Source organism: Cavia porcellus, unplaced genomic scaffold, assembly GCF_034190915.1.
Source record: "Cavia porcellus strain 051 isolate PalLab524CR breed Dunkin Hartley unplaced genomic scaffold, mCavPor4.1 scaffold_23, whole genome shotgun sequence".
Lineage (NCBI taxonomy): Eukaryota > Metazoa > Chordata > Mammalia > Rodentia > Caviidae > Cavia > Cavia porcellus.
In genome coordinates, this window is record NW_026947506.1 from 28,375,031 (window position 1) to 28,395,229 (window position 20,199).

The 20,199-nt window shown below is 44.3% G+C and overlaps 1 protein-coding gene across 5 annotated transcripts in view; it reads left to right on the forward strand.

Moving 5' to 3' along the window:
• The window catches only part of Aoah (acyloxyacyl hydrolase), a 199,903-nt gene that overhangs the window by 168,834 nt on the left and 10,870 nt on the right, over positions 1-20,199 (forward strand). For 3 of the 5 annotated variants that reach the window (XM_063233961.1, XM_063233963.1, XM_063233964.1), the window contains 6 exons: positions 2,100-2,136; positions 3,676-3,750; positions 11,372-11,640; positions 16,213-16,271; positions 16,393-16,452; positions 17,801-17,897. In XM_063233961.1, the coding sequence (XP_063090031.1) occupies positions 2,100-2,136; positions 3,676-3,750; positions 11,372-11,640; positions 16,213-16,271; positions 16,393-16,452; positions 17,801-17,897 (597 nt within the window). The remainder of the gene's footprint in view (positions 1-2,099; positions 2,137-3,675; positions 3,751-11,371; positions 11,641-16,212; positions 16,272-16,392; positions 16,453-17,800; positions 17,898-20,199) is intronic. The other 2 variants (XM_063233962.1, XM_003469943.5) reach the window with 1 other exon arrangement.

Here is a 20,199-nt window from a genome sequence, read left to right on the forward strand (position 1 = left end):
ATCAGTTATGTATCTCCCCCCAGACATGCTGCTCCTGAGGTCCAGAGGCTGGGCTCAGCTCATCTGTTGCTCCTCTACCAGGTGGCAGGCATGTGCCCAGTGCTCACATACGAATAACGTGGGAGAAGGAATTCATTCACGCATGCAGAGACAGATCAGCCACCTTGGATTTGCATGGCTGCATGCATTTTTAATAATGCCTTGGCTTACTACAAAAGAAGATAAAACAGTATGTAATTTCCTCAAAAAAGGGTAAATAAAACTTCCATATAAAAGAGCATTTCCAAATAGGTTTATACGTCCCAAAGAATTGAAAGCAGAAATTTGAACCAATATACGCACGCCAGTGTTCACAGCAGCATTGCTTTTATTAACCAAAAGGTGAAAACAGTGCAAGCATCCATCAATGGATGAGCAAAATATGGCATATGTTTACCAAGGAATATTATGCAGCCTAAAACAGGGAAGAAGTTCTGATATGTGCTACAACATGGATGATTCTTGGGGACATTATGCTAAGTGAAATAAGACACAAAAGGAAAATAGTTCATGTCCCACTTGTAACAATTAAATCGTGGAGACAAAGAGCAAATATGTTTCTCAAAACCTATCTTCCAGAAGAATGACTCTAGAGTATCAGTTTGAGGTGGGAGTTTGGTGAGGAAGTTCCAGAGATGGTAGTGGTGGTGACCGTTATACAGCAATGAGAATATGCTTGCTGTGCTATCATTCGTGACTCAATGGAGAGAATATCAGTGCTGCCCATGCAACTTATAGCTAATTCTATGTAACAAAGAGACCATCACCAATGTTGGCACAGCTTCAAGGGGACAAGGGCTAGTGTGCCCATCCAGACCATGACTGCCCTCCAGGACACACACACCTGTCCTCCACACTTCTGAGACTGAAGGTCATTGGAGGAAACTTCCAATGAAAAAGAGCAACTGGATGTTCCTTCTCCAAATCTCACCCAATGAATTGCAGCACCCTCTAGAAGTCTGCTTACTTCTTACTACTGAAGAATCCTCCAGGAACAAAAAGGTGCTGCCTGCTTGACTTCAGTCTTCCTAGATGAGAATCAGAGTTTCGCCGAAAGCCAGGACCCAGTGAGTTGGGTGTAAGGGTCTAATGGCTTTGTGCAGGTCCCTTAAGTGAGCCTTGATTTCCTTACCTATAGAATGGAAATTCTTCAGTCCCTACCTGGCAGTAGTACTAAAGCTCAGGTGTTTAATAGTGTGCTGAATGAAATAAATTCATTGAATGTTATACATATGAGGTATATATGACCATTGCAGAGCTGTAGGAAGCCAGCTGCTCATGGTGTGGTAGATAGGAAGTAGAAATATAAAGAAGGAGCAGGGGAGAAAGATAAACCCCCATGACCCGCCACTTTTGACCAGGTCCCACAGTCCAAGAGCACATTTAGCTATGAATTCAACATGGACTAATCCACCATGAATCTAGCACCCTCAAGATCCACTTACCACTCCCCCACACAAAAGCCCAGCCTTGGAGTGCATAAGGCTTTGAGGGCACATCCAGGTCTAAGCCATAACAAGGTTGCAGCAGGGTTTGGGGGAGGATGGTCATTGATCCCACTGCAAGAGTTGAAACTTATCAGCTCTGCAACTAACCCTTGCAGTAGTCAGCCAGAAAGAGCCCAGGAATGAGCAGGAATCCAAAGAAAAGATGGAAGGGACTCTCTGGGGACATGTGTGCTTCTCAAAGAATCTGTTCCACTGTTCCTCTGATGCTTCAACTCTTAATATGTTGGGAAGTTTATCTCTTTGGTGATAGAGATACAATTTTTTCTCACATTGACTAAAATGTTTACTCTTTCATGCCTAGGAAATGTCTTGAGATCAGTGAATCTGAAGGGATTTTTGTTGTTAGTGTATGCCACGTCAACAGAAAATCCCTTAAGGAGAGTTCCAGGATAAAAACACTCCAGAAATTCAGAAACAAATTATTTTCATCAATATGATGGTCTGGATGACTCAGTTTGTACAAAAGTACTTCTCTCATGAATTTAGACCTTCATCTTGCCAAATTGTCAAATTGAACTCACTCATTTCATTTTCTCAATCTTAATTATTCAGGTGCATCTTCCCAAAATCTGAAGAAGTTTATAGAAAGGTAGGTGGTCAATGAATCTAAAGACTTGTTCTTAAATTTAGTTTCTTATTTTGAAAAAGGAATGAAATAACCATTTGTCTTAGTTACTTTTCTTGTTGCTGAGATGACATTCCTGACACCCAAAGTTAAAGGAGGAAAGGTGAATTTCAGTTCACAGTTTGTAGAGGTTTCAGCTCATAGCTGGCTGGCTCCCAGGCAGGGTGGCATGATAGAGGAGAAGCAGTTCATGGTGAGCAGAAAAGCAGTGAAATAGAAATTGAGAAGCCACGACCCTCCTCCTGTCCTTTATATCCTATGTAGGCCACCTGCCCTAAGGCTGGGTACCACTGGCACCCAATCCTCACATCACACCATGAGTCAATGTCAGAATCATGTCCTTGATCCAAGCATCATACACCTTAGATCCAGCCACCTCCGAAAAGCCTCACCTATGACCACATAAGGCTTTGGGGGACATCTAGATTCAAGCCATAACACTATTGTTCCCTGTAATCATTTGTACTGACTACTGATAGATTGTTAATCACTATGCAAACATTGATGTGTTACTGCATACACCAGTAAGCTAGGAAGCAATTCATTTTTGTAGATGCCCTGGAAGAATACAAATATGCATGAGTTGAATAAAGCTTAGAGCTAACAGAAGCAACAGAAAGAAACAGAAAAGACCATGTCATAGTCTATATTATGGAGTATGGAAATATTTTGTAGGTATTTTGGATTTAAAATTCAGAAATGGATGTACCTTGAGACCACATGTTGAATGAAATAAATCAGACACACAAACTTAAATGCCACATGGTACCTCTTACATGAGATACCAAAATATAAATAAAGAGCAAATAAAAGATCATAGGAAGTAGGGAGGTAGATTTTGTTCAAATGAGAAAGTGATTGATAGATGCTGTAGGGAAAGAGAGGAAGGGGAGGGAAAGGTGATGAAAAAGAATTAAGCTGTGAATATATATGTATATATATATATATATATATATATATATATATATATATCAATTCCCCATAAGGAATGTAATCAGTATATAGTGCAAGTGTGTACTAATAAAAAATAACAACTGAAAACATTCAGAAGCGAGGCTAAATTCAGCAGTGCTCTGAATGAAGGACCTCAGGAAGGCCATCTCTTTTTGAAGTTCACTGTGCATCCATAGCAGTCCAGGTGTCTTGTGAATCTGGGCAGGAGTGACCAAGGTAACTCACCCATGTTTATTATTGATAAAAAAAAAATTCTATGAATGATGCTAAGGAGATGGCAGTGTGCCTGTTCGCCTGGGATTTCAGTTCCCTCTTTTCAATTTTATGCATTGATGTGGCATTTCCCTAATAGGAAAGTGAGTCAGAAATGACAGGGGGGAAGAAGGGACTATGAATGGTAATTAGCTATACTGGAAAGTAAGAAAAATAGAACAATGTTTTTCAGGATGATGGTCATACAAAGATCTTTTCCAGGCCTAGGCTGTGCTTCTGATTATAAAATTAGTTTTCCAAATGCCTGACATTCAGATTCTATCTGTGGCTTCTCAGCTTGTCTAGGAACCAGCTGTTGGACAATCCGGCCATCGTCATATATGCCATGATCGGAAATGATGTCTGCAATGGGTGAGTCGCTGAGAAAGAGCTTTAGCATTCTTTAGCTCTGGCTTTCCCCTCTTCTCCACCCCATTCTCCACCAGCTCCACTCCATTCTCATGGCCTGCTGTTCTCTTTATCTTAAGCAAGCCCTAGATCTGTGAAACATCAAAAATGATCTGTAACACCAGAAATCCTATGTCCAGTCCATTTATGACTAATTCTGACATCACTACAAATAAATATGTCAAGGTCAACTGTCAGCTGTATCACAAGAAATGTGCTGCTCCTAACCAAGATTCAAGATTAAGAATCCAGGACTATGTTTTAAAATGAAATAAAGCAGAATCTCAGTTACTCCCTAAGAAGACAATTGCATTCCTATTCTGATGCATTTTCTCCTGGGAAAGAGACAGCATAGACTTACAGCATTTGCAAAGAAACTGCACATAACTCACAGCCAATCCTGCTTATGCCCATAGCCCATGGTGAGAAAATAGTATTGCTAAACTGTTGGTATCGACAGTGATTTCAAAATATTGACTGCCTTAGCTACCCCCTGAACATTTGGGGAGGCTCATCAAAATCTACACATATCCCTAAGAATATACTGCATGTGTGAATGCCATCTGGATTGTGATTATGGCCAGAAAAAAATTAATAAATAAAAGGTGGAACAGAATCTAGAGCAACTTCACAGTGGCCACCCACTTACTTCTCTAGAAAGCAGGAAAGCTAGGCCAGGAGGGTTTGCATGAATCACTGCATGACAAATTGATCAGTGGCAGATCTGCCGCCAAGCCCTGGGGCTAGAAGTGGGCCACCAGACTCGGCCTTAGCCTACCAGGCTGGTTCATTCTTCTTCCAAGGACTCCAAGTCATCAGAGGTTCCCACCTATGGGATAAGTCATTTGGGACTTTCCAATAACAGACAACTCCCACCCCCAGGAGAGCTTGGAACTCTCACAGCAGGAGCCAGGAGCTATGCTACTCTCTGTCACATGATCCCTACAGTGGTTGGTCCTAGGGGGCAAGGCTGAACATACACATTTTACAGATAAGGAAACTGAGATTCTCAAGGTTAGAGGACCTGCTCATACTATTGCTGAGTAGCTGAGCTAGGAGCCAAATGAGGTCCTCCAATCATATTCTGTGCTCTTTGCGGTGCATGGTGGCCTTCTCAGCTTTCTTTGCACTGGGACAGACACAGTCTCTAACCTCATGAACTCACAGAAAAAGAACACTGAGCCCTACCCCCAGTACAAGAAACCAAGCCAGCCCATATCCTAAAACCCCCAGTTGAGTTTCTCTGTGGGAACAGAGAGCAAATGTGCTCTCTGAACGAAGACCACCTGCAGGCAAAGGCTGTAAGGTTGACATCCCCGTCCTCTCCCAGCACAGCTGCTCACCAGGAAGCCCCTCCAGCCCCGTCCTACTTCCCTTTGCCAAAGAGCAGAAGAGCAGACAGCCTTCGGCCAGCAACCTGTGCCAGGCTCTCCCACAAGGGGATCTGGGCAGAGAAGTGGCAAGCATTTGGGGGGAAGAACAGAGCTGGCAGTGTGAGATGTCCCTGCAGTGCCCTTGTTGTGATGCCCCGTGGAGAGGTTAGAAAAATACAGACAGATGGCAATGCTACCTCCCTGTCTGCCAGCACCAAGGTAGAGGAGACATCCCAAAATGAGCAAAGGGATATGAAGCCCACGCCAGCCCAGAGTTGCATAGCAAGTCTGGCCTGGAACAAATGTTAGGATACTTGTTTGGATTTGTCTCCTCTTTTAAGATGCTGTTAGCGCTTACTGAAATAATGTTGCTATGGACTCATTTTCTAAGTTCTCTAACTCATGTAGCTACCCAATAAATGCTGTTTAAATGAACGAAGGTCACAATCGGAAGACAGCGTTTAGTGTCAGGAATTCAAAGAGGAAGGAAATACAGGTGCTCCTCGCTTTCTCCTCACTACAGGGCTCAATTTGACTGGCACTGCACTCTATAGAACTCTATTTAATGGGAGTGATATGAAAGGAAGAGAAATCCCAGAAAAAATAAATGTGGGTGAGCTACAGCAAGAGAACCTTATAGGAGTAAAGGCAGTGGTGGAGAACTGGGGATGTCCTTAAAGCATCCAGTTATAAAGGCAAATGACAGCCTTTCCACCATGTCCTGCCATGATATCCCTGAAAAGAACACTGTGATTTCTTTAAGTGTGACAGATTTATACAAGCCTCTAATAACAGCCAGATCCACTGGCCTGATTCCATTTTTCAAAGTGGACATAGAAATTATAAATTGTATATTCTTACCCTATGAAGAGAGGCAGAATAGATTGTCCTTGTCCCCCTGACCATCAAGCATCATTTTCCTACAATGTTGATGCTTTTGGATCTACTCGGGGCAGCTGGCCAGCACCACCTAGAGAGGAAGCAGGCGAGGGGTTGTCAGGTCACAGGCCCCAGGAACCCTGGAATGCTGGTGACTCTTGCTGTCCAAAAACCAGCAGGAAAGGGAATGGACAGAACTGCTTTTTAAGGAATTCTATCTTCTAAACCCCACAGTCAGAAACATGAGTGGCAAAGGAGGTGATGAGGAATTTCCACCTAGCCAACGTGCTCCAGGTCAGGGGCTTCCCATGCATGGGGGAATGGGAGCCCAGTGACTCCCCAGTCCATTCCCAGTCTGTGTCATGATGCTTCTGGCAAAGACACCAACCAAGTATTTGGGACACTATGTCCAGACCACCCTGCCATCTCAGCTTTGCTCACCACTGCAATGTCTGGATACCCCTGGCCACACATCAGTGAGATCAACCTAGACACTCAGATGATAGGTGAGAAATCAAGAGTATCTGTCTTCCAGGGAGGGATGCAAACACCGGGGCTGAGGGATTCATCTCTGGGATGGGATCTCTGTGATTGCAACTGGCTGGCATGAAGGAAAGAGCTCAGTTCTCCTCCTAGATAATTCAAAAGCATGAGTGCTGGCCATATGTGAGGTCTGCACTCTGTCACACCAGGCCAGCTCTGGTTCCAAGAGACTGTTGTCTGCAGAAGCTATCTGCTTTCTTCCCCAGAGCGCTCTCTCTCTCTCTCTCTCTCTCTCTCTCTCTCTCTCTCTCTCTGTCTCTGTCTCTGTCTCTCTGTCCCTGGCTCTGTCTCTGTCTCTGTCTCTCTGTCTCTGTCTCTCTGTCTCTGTCTCTGTCTCTCTGCCTCTGTCTCCCTTTCTGTCTCTATCTCTCTGTCTCTGTCTGTCTCTCTGTCTCTCTGTCTCTCTGTCTCTCTGTCTCTCTCTCTCTCTCTCTCTCTCTGTCTCTCTCTCTCTGGCATCAGCCAGATGATATTCAGCTGGCATTGCCACAGCATAATGAAATGGTCACAGCCAGCCCTACACCCAAGTGAAAGGGCTTATTTTGCATGACCAAGCACAATTCATTAGGACAAGAACAGGCTTCTGAGCCACCCCAAGGGGCAAGGCTCTTCATCTGTTCCCGGCCTGGCCCTTTATTTCTGACATGCAAGAGTGTGTCAGTAGGCCCAGCCCTGGCTCTCATTATGACCATAGCTGTAGTCACTGTGTCCCTAAGGAGGTATGAGTGCTTCTCGGTAAGTGAGGTGCTCCCGGCCCCTCACCTATCATCCGAGAGTATGAGACAAGGGGCAGAGTGTGTAGGTATGGAAGCAGGTGGGTATATTAGTTAGTTTCTTGTCATTATGGGGAAATATCCAATACTTGCAACTGAAAAGAGTAGAGGTTTATTTTGGCTTATGGTTCCGAGGGTTCAGTCCATGGTCAACATGGCAAGAGCATGATGATAATGAAAAGTCCTACAGAGGAAAGGTGTTCACTGCATCATGAGCAGAAAGCAGATAGAAAAAAGAGGAACTGGGGACAAGAATGCACCCTTCCATGTCACACCCTCAGTGACCGACTTCCAACCAGGGAACCTTACTTCTTCACATAACACATGCAGCTAGAGATTCATCAGTAGATGAATCCACAGATAAGAATAGCACCCCATGATCCAATCACTTTCCAAAGCTCCATTTCTGGATTCTTGAGACCCTAAGAGACATTTTAAATCCATAACAATGGACAAACCCAGTATGGTAGGGTGGCCCAGATATGGTATCTCCAAATACCTGGATTAAAGAGGATCAGGCACCTCCAGCTCAGTCCATTTAGATTTGGCAGACATCAGAGAGATGTAGGCAATATTTTCCAAACCACAGGGGCTCTCTGGCTCCCAAAATATTTGTACTTAATCCCCTAAAATATCACCAGAGGAGAGAGAGTGCATCGATGATCAAATGACTTTGGGAATTTTTTGGAGAAAGATCACAAAACATCTTCTATGGCAGTCAGAAGGAGTGATCACCACCAGCGCCATAAATCTTTCCTTCCCCTGCACCAGGAGTTGGTTGATTTTGCTCTGAAGAAAGATTTAACTGACAATTTGTGCAATGGTAAATCACACAGCTATGTAAGGCAGAACCAAGTCATCCAGAAAATGTTCCGTGAGCAACACTGGGGCATCCATTTTGGTTTGACTTAGAAATATTTTTGGAGCATGCTTGCTTAGTTTGTGGGATGCCCTTCCACAAGTAATACAAATTAGCTCAGGTTATTTGCTTATCATCAGGGTTGTATCTTTTAATAAAAAATAATCATTAAATAGGGTGTTAGGGGGTTTTCCTCCATTTTAACTCATCCTACCTTTGTGGGTGAAGAGCTCCACAATTACTTTGTGCAAAAGTGTTTTTCCATCAGCAGAAAAAAAAAAAAAAAACAAAGAAGGTAGCAAGGTCAGAGCTTACAGGAAGTGCATGCCACCTCTACCAATGGCAGAAGGCAGGCAAGTAGATACCCAAATCACCCTTCATGCCAACATTGCTGTCACACTCCAACCACCAGTAAATATTAAACCTCATTACTGAGCTGCTTTGGTGGTGCAACCCTGTAATCCCAGAACTCTAGGATGCTGAGGCAGAGTGATTGCAAGTTTGAGTCTGTCTCAAAATGTAATAAATAAATTAACAAGCAAACAATTGACAGGCGGTGTCGCTCAATATGAAGGGTACTATCCCCATAACTATAAAGAAAAGAAAATAAATTATCCACTGTTAGCCAGGTTTGGTGGTGCATAGCTATCATTCCAGCTGCTAAGGAAGCTGAGGCAACAAGATCTCAAGTTCAAGATCAGCCTGAACAATTTAGCAACACTATTTCAAAATAAAAAGGTAAAAGAGCAATAATAAAAAAAGTAGTTCAGTGCTTCCCAGGTTCAATCACCAGTGCTGAAGTTAAGCCACCTTCAAATTTGGATGCATTTTGAAAGAGAATGACAATGTTCAGTTAGGAGATCCCTTAAAAATTGAGAAGGATATGAAGGAAGAAAGAGAGACAATAAAAGTTGAGACCAGTGGATGTTCCAGGGGCCTTGTCCTGTCACCTCATCCCATATTTGTGCTCCTGGTCCAGCCTCAGAGTACAGGAAGCATCACTTTGTGGGGCATAGGATCTACATTGTATTCCCTGGTGCTGGCATGGCCCAGTACCACACACTGGGGAGCTTGAGGGAACAGAAAGATATTCTCACATCGTTCTGGAAGCTAGGAGTCCAAAGTAAGTATCAGCAAGATCAAGCTTCCTCTGAAAGCTCAGGGAAAATGTTTCCTGTCTCTTTCTGTGTGCACCAGCATTCTCAGCAACTAGGTGCGTAGCCAGGTCTCTCCAGCCTCCCTGTGTGCATCAGCGTCTGCTCCTCTTCTGATGAGGATCCCAGTCCTCCTAGTCCAGTATCACCTCATCTCAACTAATATCTGCAAAGGCTCTGATTTAAAATAATGTAACCAAGCAAGATAGTAGTTCATGTCTGCAATCCCAGTACTTGGAAGGCTGACACAGGAGGATCCCTGTGAGCTGGAGACCAGCCTGGACTACATAGCAAGTTCTAGGCTAGTCTGAACTGCACAGTGAGACTCATTCTCAAGAAACTATCAACAATAACAATTATTATTACTATTTATATATTATAATTAAATAACTATAATGTATTATAATAATTATAATATATATAAATACAGTCTGAGGGACACTGTTCAACTCACTTTGCAATCATTGGGGAAATCTGGAATTTTAAGAACTCAGAATAGAAAACAGCTCCCTAGTGTAATTCTATTTAGGTTAACAACAGGCAATTTACCACCTGAAGACCAAGTGGAAGCCTCAGAGAATGCTGCAGTTATTCCTTGGGGTTACGCAGTTTGCATCCTAATCCATGTTTGGTGTGTTCTGAAAATGTGTTGAGGACTCAGCTGTGCAAAAAATGAGCAATAATCATCATGGATTCATGCCAAAAAACTCTACTATTCCAATTTACCCCTTGCCTTTTAAACAGACTGATATAGATGATAGATAGATAGATAGATAGATAGATAGATAGATAGATAGATAGATAGATGTGTATAAATAAAAAATTAACATAACCTGGGCCAAGAATATGGATCAGTAGCACAGTACCTGCCTGGCAAGTGCAAGGTTGTGAGTTCAAATCCTTGAACTAAAAAACAAAACAAAATTAACATAACTTCCAACGATGTATTCAAAGAATTTTGTATATTCCTTACTTCTGTTCTTTTCTATACCCATTGCAAAGTAAATCCATCACCTTAAATTCAAAAAATGTCTGGTGGAGGTATAGATGGTCTACTGTCAGCTCACCTATGATCTCTCATTGACTTAGATGCTTGATTTCATAACTAACATTAGCACTTTCTGTTCTGTTGAACTTCCACGAAATAAGGAGAGCAGAACATAGGAGTTAAAGTTAAAATAATTCTTTATACAGCACCACCGCTGATATATAGAGAAAGACAATGATGCAAAGCAGAGTTATTGGGTAAATAATGTTGCCGCGGTGCAGCACAGCATAGGAATCTATTAGGACATGCACAGAAGTTCAAATTCAGTGTACAGAGTGCGGGACCCTAAGTAGGATGAAGTGCAGATACAGAACATAACTTCATTTCTCCATGAGATTCTGTTTCCTTAACTGTGATATATGTTCCTAGTTTTAAAGACCAAGCTTCAGAGCTCAAAGCTACAAATAAATCAGAAGCAAAACCAGAGCCCTTGGGTTCCTTTTTGTGTAAGTCAAGATAAGTGATCTTGTCCTGCAGGGACAATAGCCCCCTAAATCTTAGCAGCATAAAGCATCAAGCATTTCCTTCCCACCCAAGCTGCACGTCTATCAGGGACCACAGCGGGGCTATGTCCAGTACTCCAAGGAGTGGAATAGCTGTCTAGAAGACTTCTCATAGAAAAGAAGGGGAGAATAGAAAAAAAATATTCCAAGGGCTCTCACACCACCAGGCCTGATCCTCCTCAGTTCTGTTCCAGACCCATTGGCCAAAGCAGTCACATGATCTACCCATCCACAAAGGAAATGGGAAGTACAATTTGACCACAGGCCAGAAGGCAGAGAGCCAGGGCAGTTTTGGAAAGCAGTGCCCATAACCACCACAGTGTGCATGTGTGGATGGGTGTGTGTGTGTGTGTGTATGTGCACGCATGTACTCATGTGCGCTGTATCTTGTATTTGCATACATTCCCTATCCTCAGGAATTAACTGAAATATGATCTGTTCCTTCTCCCACAGGAAGGCTGACCCCATCCCAGAAATGACCACTCCAGAGCAGCTCTACTCCAGCGTCACAGAGACTCTGAAGCACCTGGATTCCCACCTGCCCAAGGGCAGCTACGTGGTTTTACACGGCTTGCCAGATGGAACCTTTCTCTGGGATAACTTGCACGACAGATATCATCCTATCGGTATCCATTTGAGAAACTTTAGTAACGTCTGTACATGTCTGGTTCGATGTACACAGAGCCCTTCTAGGAACGGCCAAAGCACATCACAGAATGTAGGTCAGAGGCTGTCTTGGTTACTCTTCTCTTGCTGGGACAAAATACCCAACAACCAAAATGAAGGAAGGAAAGGTTTAGTTAGCTTACAGTTTGTGGAGGTTTCAGTTCATAATCAGCTGGCTCCAAGGCAGGGTGGCATGGCACTTGGGCAACAGTTCAAGGCAGCAGCCAGCGAAAGCAGCCAGAGCAAAAAGAGGGATAGCAAGCCTCTTTTCCTCCCTTATATTATAAGCAAGCTACCATTCCCTAGGGCGGGTATAGCAATCACAAAAGCTGGTTGCCCTCCTCTTGCAAAGGATGAGTATGTTTACAAGATAAGAAGTCAGGCTCTCTGCTGAGTCTCTTAGTTAAACTTTCAAACTTCTCAAGTTGGCACAATGTACCAACCAGAACAGAGGCACAGAGGCAAGAGGGATTTCCCCAAATATACATGGGCAGAGCCCAGTCCAGAGACAGAAAACGCACAGTAGTTCATGAAAAATTAAGACACATGAAGAGGTTGGAGGTTAAATCAAAAAACCCCTTAATCGACACACAGTGCAAAAGACACAAAGCCTAGGTCAAAGGAGGGGTGCCCCTTGGTGTGAAGGCCTCCTGGTGGCCAGTCCCTGGGGCAGATGGTTCCCTGTGTCTGCATTCTGGGGATCTTTTGCTCTGAAAGGCTTTAAATTTGCCCCAGAAACTTTCTAACAGCAGCTCTAATTCTCCAGCTAGGGTACAAACAATGCAAAAATGGTAGCTGCTTGGGTTAGGAAGGGCCACCATGCTGATCCTGTAGCAGCCTTGCAAGATCAATGCTTTCATTAACCAAGATAATAGGGCTCAGACAGGTTAGATAGCCTGTCAAATGTGGAAAGCTAACTCCTTGTATGTGAAAGCTAGGTATGCAGGGCCAGGCTTTCTGTTTTCCACAGGGCCTGTCCTTTCAAAACTATTTATTAGGTGCCTACTTTGTGCTAGGCAGAGTTCCAGGTACTGGGTAACCAGCAGGGAATACCACCACCCAAATCCCTGCCTAGGGTTAGATTACAGTGGAAACTACTCCAAAGGGTGGCCATGAGCCACCTCCCTCCCCAAGGAAACACTATCCTGCTCTGAAGAGAGTGGGAGTCCTTTAACCAGCTTTCAAGGAGTGCTTCTCTCTTCCCTGGGGGGGATACAGCAGAGGTCACATTCAAACTCTTCTGCAGAGAATGAAGTTCACAGGACTTACCAAAATACACCACAGATATTAATACCCAAGCAGATACTGTCTCAGCTTGCTAGGAGCACATTCCTCCTGTTCACACCCTGTGACACTGGTCCCAGAAAGTGGGATCGATCACACACGGGAGAACCACAGTCCACTCCCTATGTGCTGGAGAGCTCGGCCGTGCAAGCTAAGAACGCCTCTTTGTTTCAGGTATAAACATGTTCTTCCCCTCGATAGATTCCCTAATGGAATTAGGAATTCCTAATTGCTAAATTGCTAAATTTTCCTCAGACTCAAAAATCCCTGAGGAAGACACATTGAGGGGAGGGAGCAGGAAAATGTGACCCAATTTACTTCTTCACACCTAGAGGGACCTCTGACAGGACTCTGGGTTCTTTTCTCATTTTAAATCCCATTCTCTCTACACACCCTGCTGAGCCTGCCTCCATAAATCCTTTCACAGGTGCCAGGTGACTGCCTGATTTAAGAGCAATCCACAAGGGCTCCGTGCCACTTGGAAAGGCTTAAGGGAAGAGGAAAAGTGGTTGAGAAACCGGGCACCTACTTCTGAGGGTCCTCTAGGTGCAGGCTCTCAGAGGGAAGGTGGCCACCCCACCCTCCTCACACCAGGCTGCGAAGCCCCTACGGACGTAGTCCGGGGTAGCTGCTAACATCCCAGAATATGCAGCATGGCGCCCTATACCCGGACCTTCCACAACACAAAAGAGGGATGAGAAAAAGATGGGACAAATGCATCCAGTATAACCCTAGTTTTGAAAAAATTCCAATTAGGGAAAAAGTGCAGGCTATCTAAATTTGTTTAATTTTTAAGTAATTAGTCACATCCCAAATTATCCCTGCTGCCTGGTTGCCATGGGAAATAAGTGATAAATTTCTTGACGAAGCATCAAGGTCCTTTCTAGAAAGACTTGGGAGGGAGGGATGGGTGCGCCCAGCCTCCCCAGTCCCTTGGGGCTCTTCCTGGAGACTTACAGAGAGACACAGTCTGTCTCCTCCACTGCTATCCCCAAGCCCAGCCTTAGTGTTCCATTGCCAGGGGACAGAAGCCCACTGTGGAGTGGGATTCCCTGTGCTGGACCATTTTCTGGCTTAGGGGAGCAGATCTCATCCTAACCGACAGCCAGATCCTAGAGTCCAGTGCCCAGGGTCCTGTACCGGGGTCACAGGAGGGGAAGGGAAGGTCTGTTTATATCCATGTTTGAACTTCAACAAAAAGTGGTGAGAGACCCTGTGTACTTACCAAGCCACCACCCATGGTGGGTGATACATGCTCTGTCCCCTCCCTTCCCTTCATGGGACAGAACACAGCTGGGCCCTCAGCAAAGAAAACAAGAAATGTCACAGCTCCTAACTGACAGGAAATGAAGGTCTGGAAGGAGACTAGGTCCATTGCCCACTCCTGCCAGGACACAAGGAGACAGCTTCACTACACATGTGGCACAGAAAATAGAACAAATCTTGAGAGCAAGATTTGTTGCAAAGCACATTAAAGCCACAGGGATACCAGGAAAGCTACAAAGGAAAGAGGGAGTAACCAGCTGGCAGTATCAGGACAGGAAAGAAGTGTGAAAAGCATTCACTTTTACTTTCCTTTAAGCCACCAGCCCTTGGCCAGCATCCCCAGCCGGCCTCCCTGGGGCCAAACCAGGAGCAACAGAGAGGGGGGAGCACCCTAGGAACAGCATACCCAGGCACTTAAGCTAACACTGTCCCTTTGTCAGGCAGATTCCATGAGCTGGCGCCCAGATGGGAGGAAGATAGAGGGAAAGGGGAGAGGGATCAGATGGAGGGGAATGGTCCCCTTGAAAGGCATGCTGGGACCTAGGCGTAGGATACTCCAGAAGGTGATAGGGGTCAGGGTGAGCACAGGTGTGACAGTTTCAACCCCAAAATAGCAACCAGTGGTTAAGTTGCCTGTGATCACTGAGCAGGACAAACTGTAGACCTTTCAGAAAGTGGAGAGAGGAAAATGCCAGAGGGTAATTCCTGACCAGTCACCCAGCAAGAGACAGAGTACCCATCAGGGACAGAGCAGGCAGGCACAGAGGCAGGCAGGGGCCAGGCTGTCTGCAGATGAGAGTTGGGGCAGACTGGGTCTGCCTACACCATGAAGATCAAAAAGAGAGCTCCGTAGGTTGCTATGACTTTAAAGGCAGCAATAAGCCCGCAGCTTTCTGGCCAGGCCCCACAGTCTCACTCACTCACACAAAGAGGTGATGTATTTTTCCTCCATGTTGGGCAAATTGACTCCATCTTCCAGTCTAATGCATCTGGGGTCTAATTGGAGAATCAGAGCGTGTCCCCTCGCTGATATCTTCCTTTGTGCCCTCAGACCTGTCTGATTATCTTCTTTGATTTTTTTCAAATGTGTCAGAAAAGTTCACAGTCCCTCAGCCTGCAGGTCAGGGGGCCTGGGTTTTATGTGGCAGCCACAGCGTGACAGGCAGCTGCTTCTAGAGGTGACAAGGTGGAAGGAGGTTCTGGATCTGTGGTGATGTTCAGGCTGACCCTGGATGAACCCCATATCTCTTTTCTTTTTACTCTGATGGGTGTGTGTGACCTGCACCAAAACACAGTTAGGCCATTTGTACTGATTAGGGTCACATAGGGGACCCTGGGAAGCTTCCAGCCTGGGACCAAGGAGGAAGGCAAGATATCGCCCCTCCCCTACCCCCGTGACCAGGTTTGTGTGAAGACCTTCAGGTCCACAGGCTGCACAATACTCAAAGGTCAGAGCTCCAGGCGCTCAGAATGTCCTACCAGGGCCTCGGCCCAGGATAACTGGATCAGGCCTGAGTACTTCATAAACTTGGCAAGGAGGATTCAATCAACAACCAGCGTGAATGCTTCTCCTTGCCCACAGGAACTCAGTGTTGCATCCCATGGCCAGGAGTGAGCTGGTGCCTGCAAAGGGCTTCGTTCAAACACTTGGGTCCACCCCAAGCCACATGACACTTGGATTCCTTTACCCTGGAGTTAAGATGAGACCAGTACCCCAAGCCTGTCCTCACCCAGGCCAAAAATTCTAAGGGAAACTCCAAAGACCCCTCTCCATCTCAGGGTCTGAATTTCTGGGATACAGAAGAAGTAAAAAGCACGTAGTCATCTAGAGCAGTGCTGCCTGATATAGTGACAGCACCTGTAATCCTAGCACTTGGGAGGCTGAAGCAGGAGGGTTACTTATGGCCAGGAGTTCCAGGTCAGTCAGGACAGCATCCTGAACTCCTGTCTCCAAAATAAAGAAAGCAATGTTCAGAGGAAAGTTAAGGCAGCTCTTCTGAGAGTTAGCTCAGCTCCCAAAAGTTCTAAATGTCACTGTTTGAATGCCTGTGACATTCTGGACCTCTCTTACTTTCCAGGCCAGCTAAACAAAGACGTGACTTACGCACAGCTGTTCTCCTTCCTGAACTGCCTGCAGGTGAGCCCACTGACTTGCTGCAAGGCCACATCACACGTGTGCACAGACACACACACATGCACGCACGCACACCTGCTACCCATCACTGTTCTTTGATCATAGTATGTTCTCCCATCTTTAGGTCAATGCCTGCCATGGGTGGATGTCCTCCAACAAGACCCTCCGGACTCTCACCTCCGAGGTAGGACTGTCCCTAGCCGCTGGGCCACATCTTCGATCACTCTCCCTTCATCTGCTGTGGTTTTTAGGGGAGATGGTTTTCTGGTGACATGGTAGTTCCCAAGATGCTAAATGGCAAAATCAAGCTAGGGTTCTCAAGGAGTTTAGAGAATGTGGGGCACCCTGGCTCCTGCTTCTTCTCTCTGTGTCTTTCTCTATTTGTTGCTGTCTCTCCCATTCCTGCACACACATTTGCACACACACACATGTACACACATGCATGTGCATGCACACACTGGGCAGTTTGTAGATGTGCAGGTTCAGCCCTGGGTTCCCTAAGGTCAATGAGCATCTCCTCAGGCCTCAGAGAGAATCCCTTGTTCAAGTAAAGTGCCTTGTACTTCATTTTCAAACAATGAATAACCTGTTTGGAAAGGATTTATTTGAATGTCTTAAAAATATTCAATTAAAAGACAGAGAGAACATAAAAATAACAAAAGTCCATCTTTATTTTCTTCTATTCATTTTTGGTTTCATTCTGCCTTGTATTTCTAATTTCTCAAGGAAAGATATGATGATATTTCATAATTTTCTTCTTTCCTAATAAATGTACTTGGCGTTAAATAAAAAATAAAAAGAATCCACCCAGAACATTACACATAGACATGTACTTCCAATACACTCTCTAAGGACAAGTATGTTTGGTTTCTTCCTTTGTAGCATGAGAATACATGTCCATGTCCTCTTTTATACATCTCGGCACTGACAAATCTGAGCATAATAACACAACCATTTTAAGGGACACAGTCGATGAATGCACCATGATTTATTTCAACTCTTGGTGTTAAACATATTGGTTGTTTTCGGTCCTTTGCTATGATAAATAGCACTGCAATGAACTATCACCCATATAAAGATGGATGCTTCTGTGTACATCTCTCTCTCCTTAGGGCAAGCTCCTATAAGCACTTATGGGGTCAAAGCATAGGGTCAGGTTTAAGGATTTGATCCATGCTGCCAAACTGCTGTCTAAAAACGTAAAAACAATCGACATTCTCACCTACTCCTGTCAACATGCAATATTAGCAAGGCTGGTCACAGCTTCTCTGCCGATTCCATGGGGAAGAAGTAGTGCCTTATTACCTAAATTTGTCCTGATTTGATCCCTAATGAAAGCTAGCATTTTTCCTATGTTCTTTGGTCATTTGTACGTGCATAGGATGGAATGTGTGGAACCGGTCTCCGCTCACCGCTTAGAGGGAGGAAGGTGGGGAATGAAGAGGGGAAAGTGAATTTCTTGTTCCGCCTGAATTGCCTCATGAAAGTCAAAGTCTAGGTGTCACAGAATTCTCCATTTCTCTCCATCGCAGAGAGCACAGCAACTCTCCAATACACTGAAAAAAATTGCAGCCAGCGAGAAGTTTACAAACTTTGATCTTCTCTACATGGATTTTGCCTTTAAAGAAAGTAAGTCACTTGTTTTAGGTATTGGCAGGGCCAGGCACAGATGCCACCTTGCTGAACATATGGAGCCATGCAACAGGCAGTAGGCTGGGCAGGGTTCTCATGCCCATCCTGACACCACTACTGGGAAAAAGCAAAGACAAAGCATGAGCTCAGTTTGAGGAACTTGAGACGCAGTGTCACCTCCCTACCTCGCCATCATCTTAGGGCCTCTGAAGCCAGGGACCAGTTGGAAAGAGCATTTGGCCAGCAGACTTCAGGTCAATGGGGTTCCCTACCTTATTTTTTAAGTCCATAATTGCAGTGCTGACAAAGTGATCACTTTCCTGGGGGAGCTGTCACAAGTATATAACACATCTTAATTCCTTTTATTCCCGTCTTCACTGGCCCCTCTTTCTATCTCTTGGTGCCCTTGTCATTTGCAAAATCTGTCTCCTTGTTTTCTGTTGTCTACCTTTTATTTTGCTCTTTATGTATATTTTCAGTTTCTTGTATGAGAAACCATGTGACAGTTAAGCTTATGTGTCAGATATTCCACATAACATGGTCTCAAGGTACAAATTTTCCTGCAGATGACTCAAGCTGGTCTTTCTTTCTGGCAAAGGCAGTGCTCTGTTATGTGTAAATACCACCTTCTCTTTATCTATTCATCTGTTTGTGGAGATATAGGCCGCTTCAAAGATTTAACTATTATGGGTTGTGCAGCTATAACTTGTATCACTGTAACACGAAGCCTCTAACTCTTTCAGAAAGATACCAAGAAGAGGAATCCAGGTCAAATACAATGGCTAGGTTTAGCATTTTGAGCAGTCTCCATACAGATTTGCATAGTGGCTGTACTGGTTTACATTCCTAACAAAGTAGAAAGATTTTTTCTCCCCTACAGTCTCACCAGTAGTTGTTATTATTATTTCTTGATGATGACCATTTTTGTGTGTGTGTGGTAAGAAGGAATTTTAGTGTTGTTTTAATTTGAATTTCTCTATGGCTAGAGATGCTGAACTTTTTTTTTTCATTTATTTATTGGCCATTTGTAATTCTTCTGAGAAGTATCTGTTCATTTTATTTGTCCACTTTTTGTTTGGGTCTTATTTTTACAGGGGGTCTAATTTTTTGAGTTCTTTATATAATCTAGATATTAGTATTCTGTCCAGGGAGTAGCTGGCAAAGTTTTTTCTCATTCCATATGTTGACTCTTTTTTCTGTTAGTTGTTTCCTTTGCTGTGCAGAAGCTTTTCAACTTGATATGATCCCATTTATTGATTCTCAATATTTCTTGTGGAGCTGGGGCTCTGTTTAAAAGATATTTGCCTATGCCTTTGTCTTCAAGAGGTTTACCTATTTTATCTTCCTGAAGATTTGGCATTTTTAATAGTTTTCATCTATGTTGATTTGAGTTGAGTGCATAGAGAGACATAGATTGGGACTCAGTCTTCTGCATGTAGATAGCCACTTTTCTCAGTGTCATTTGATAAAGAGGCTATGTTTCCCTCGAGCATATGTTTTTGCTCCCTTTTCAAAGATCAGATGGCTGAAGGTGCCTGGGAAGCTAAGGTCATCCTGCTGGTCAGCAGTCCCTTGTCCCTTGCTTGCCTGAGGGCTAAACCTGACAGAAATGAGGGCCACAGCAGTCCCTTTCACAGTGAAGCACTGGGTGACCTAGGACTCAGTTGCAGTGCAGATTCCCAGAGCCCACACAAGAGGAACATGAACCTGAACCTGATTACAGTCTCTAAGAGACGGACCAAAGAACTGGTCTAAGGTGAAGTAAACAACGTGTGCCCCAGCTTTGGGGAATAGACTCCTTTTTCTGCATTCTGTGCAAATACTCAAGTAATTGACAAGTGGCCCCACAGAAAACAGCATGGTGACCAAAGCTACTGATTTATTTTGTACGTCTTGACTGTGCAAAGTATTATTTATTGATTGTAGCCCATCCAGATTTATTTTCATTGCTAAGCAATTCTTCTACCAGAGAAAAGCCCCCCATTGATTGACTGCCAGCTGAGATAATGCTAATGAAAAGCTTTACGGTGTATGCAAAGGACAGAAGATTTCTCATCCAGAGTTTATCATCTCCGGCCTCCACCCCCACCCTCCGGCCCCAGCATCTGGAATGGAGCAGATGGCCACCATGAATTATCAGATATTATATTAGCTGACACGCCATGCATTGAAGACTCCAGTACTTCAATACTAACGTCTTTTCAACAAGACCCATCTCCTTTAACAAGATTTCTTGCCTACGTGATGTGCATTTCTCTCATGGGGAGAGACATTTTGATAAATAACCTCTCATTGAAAT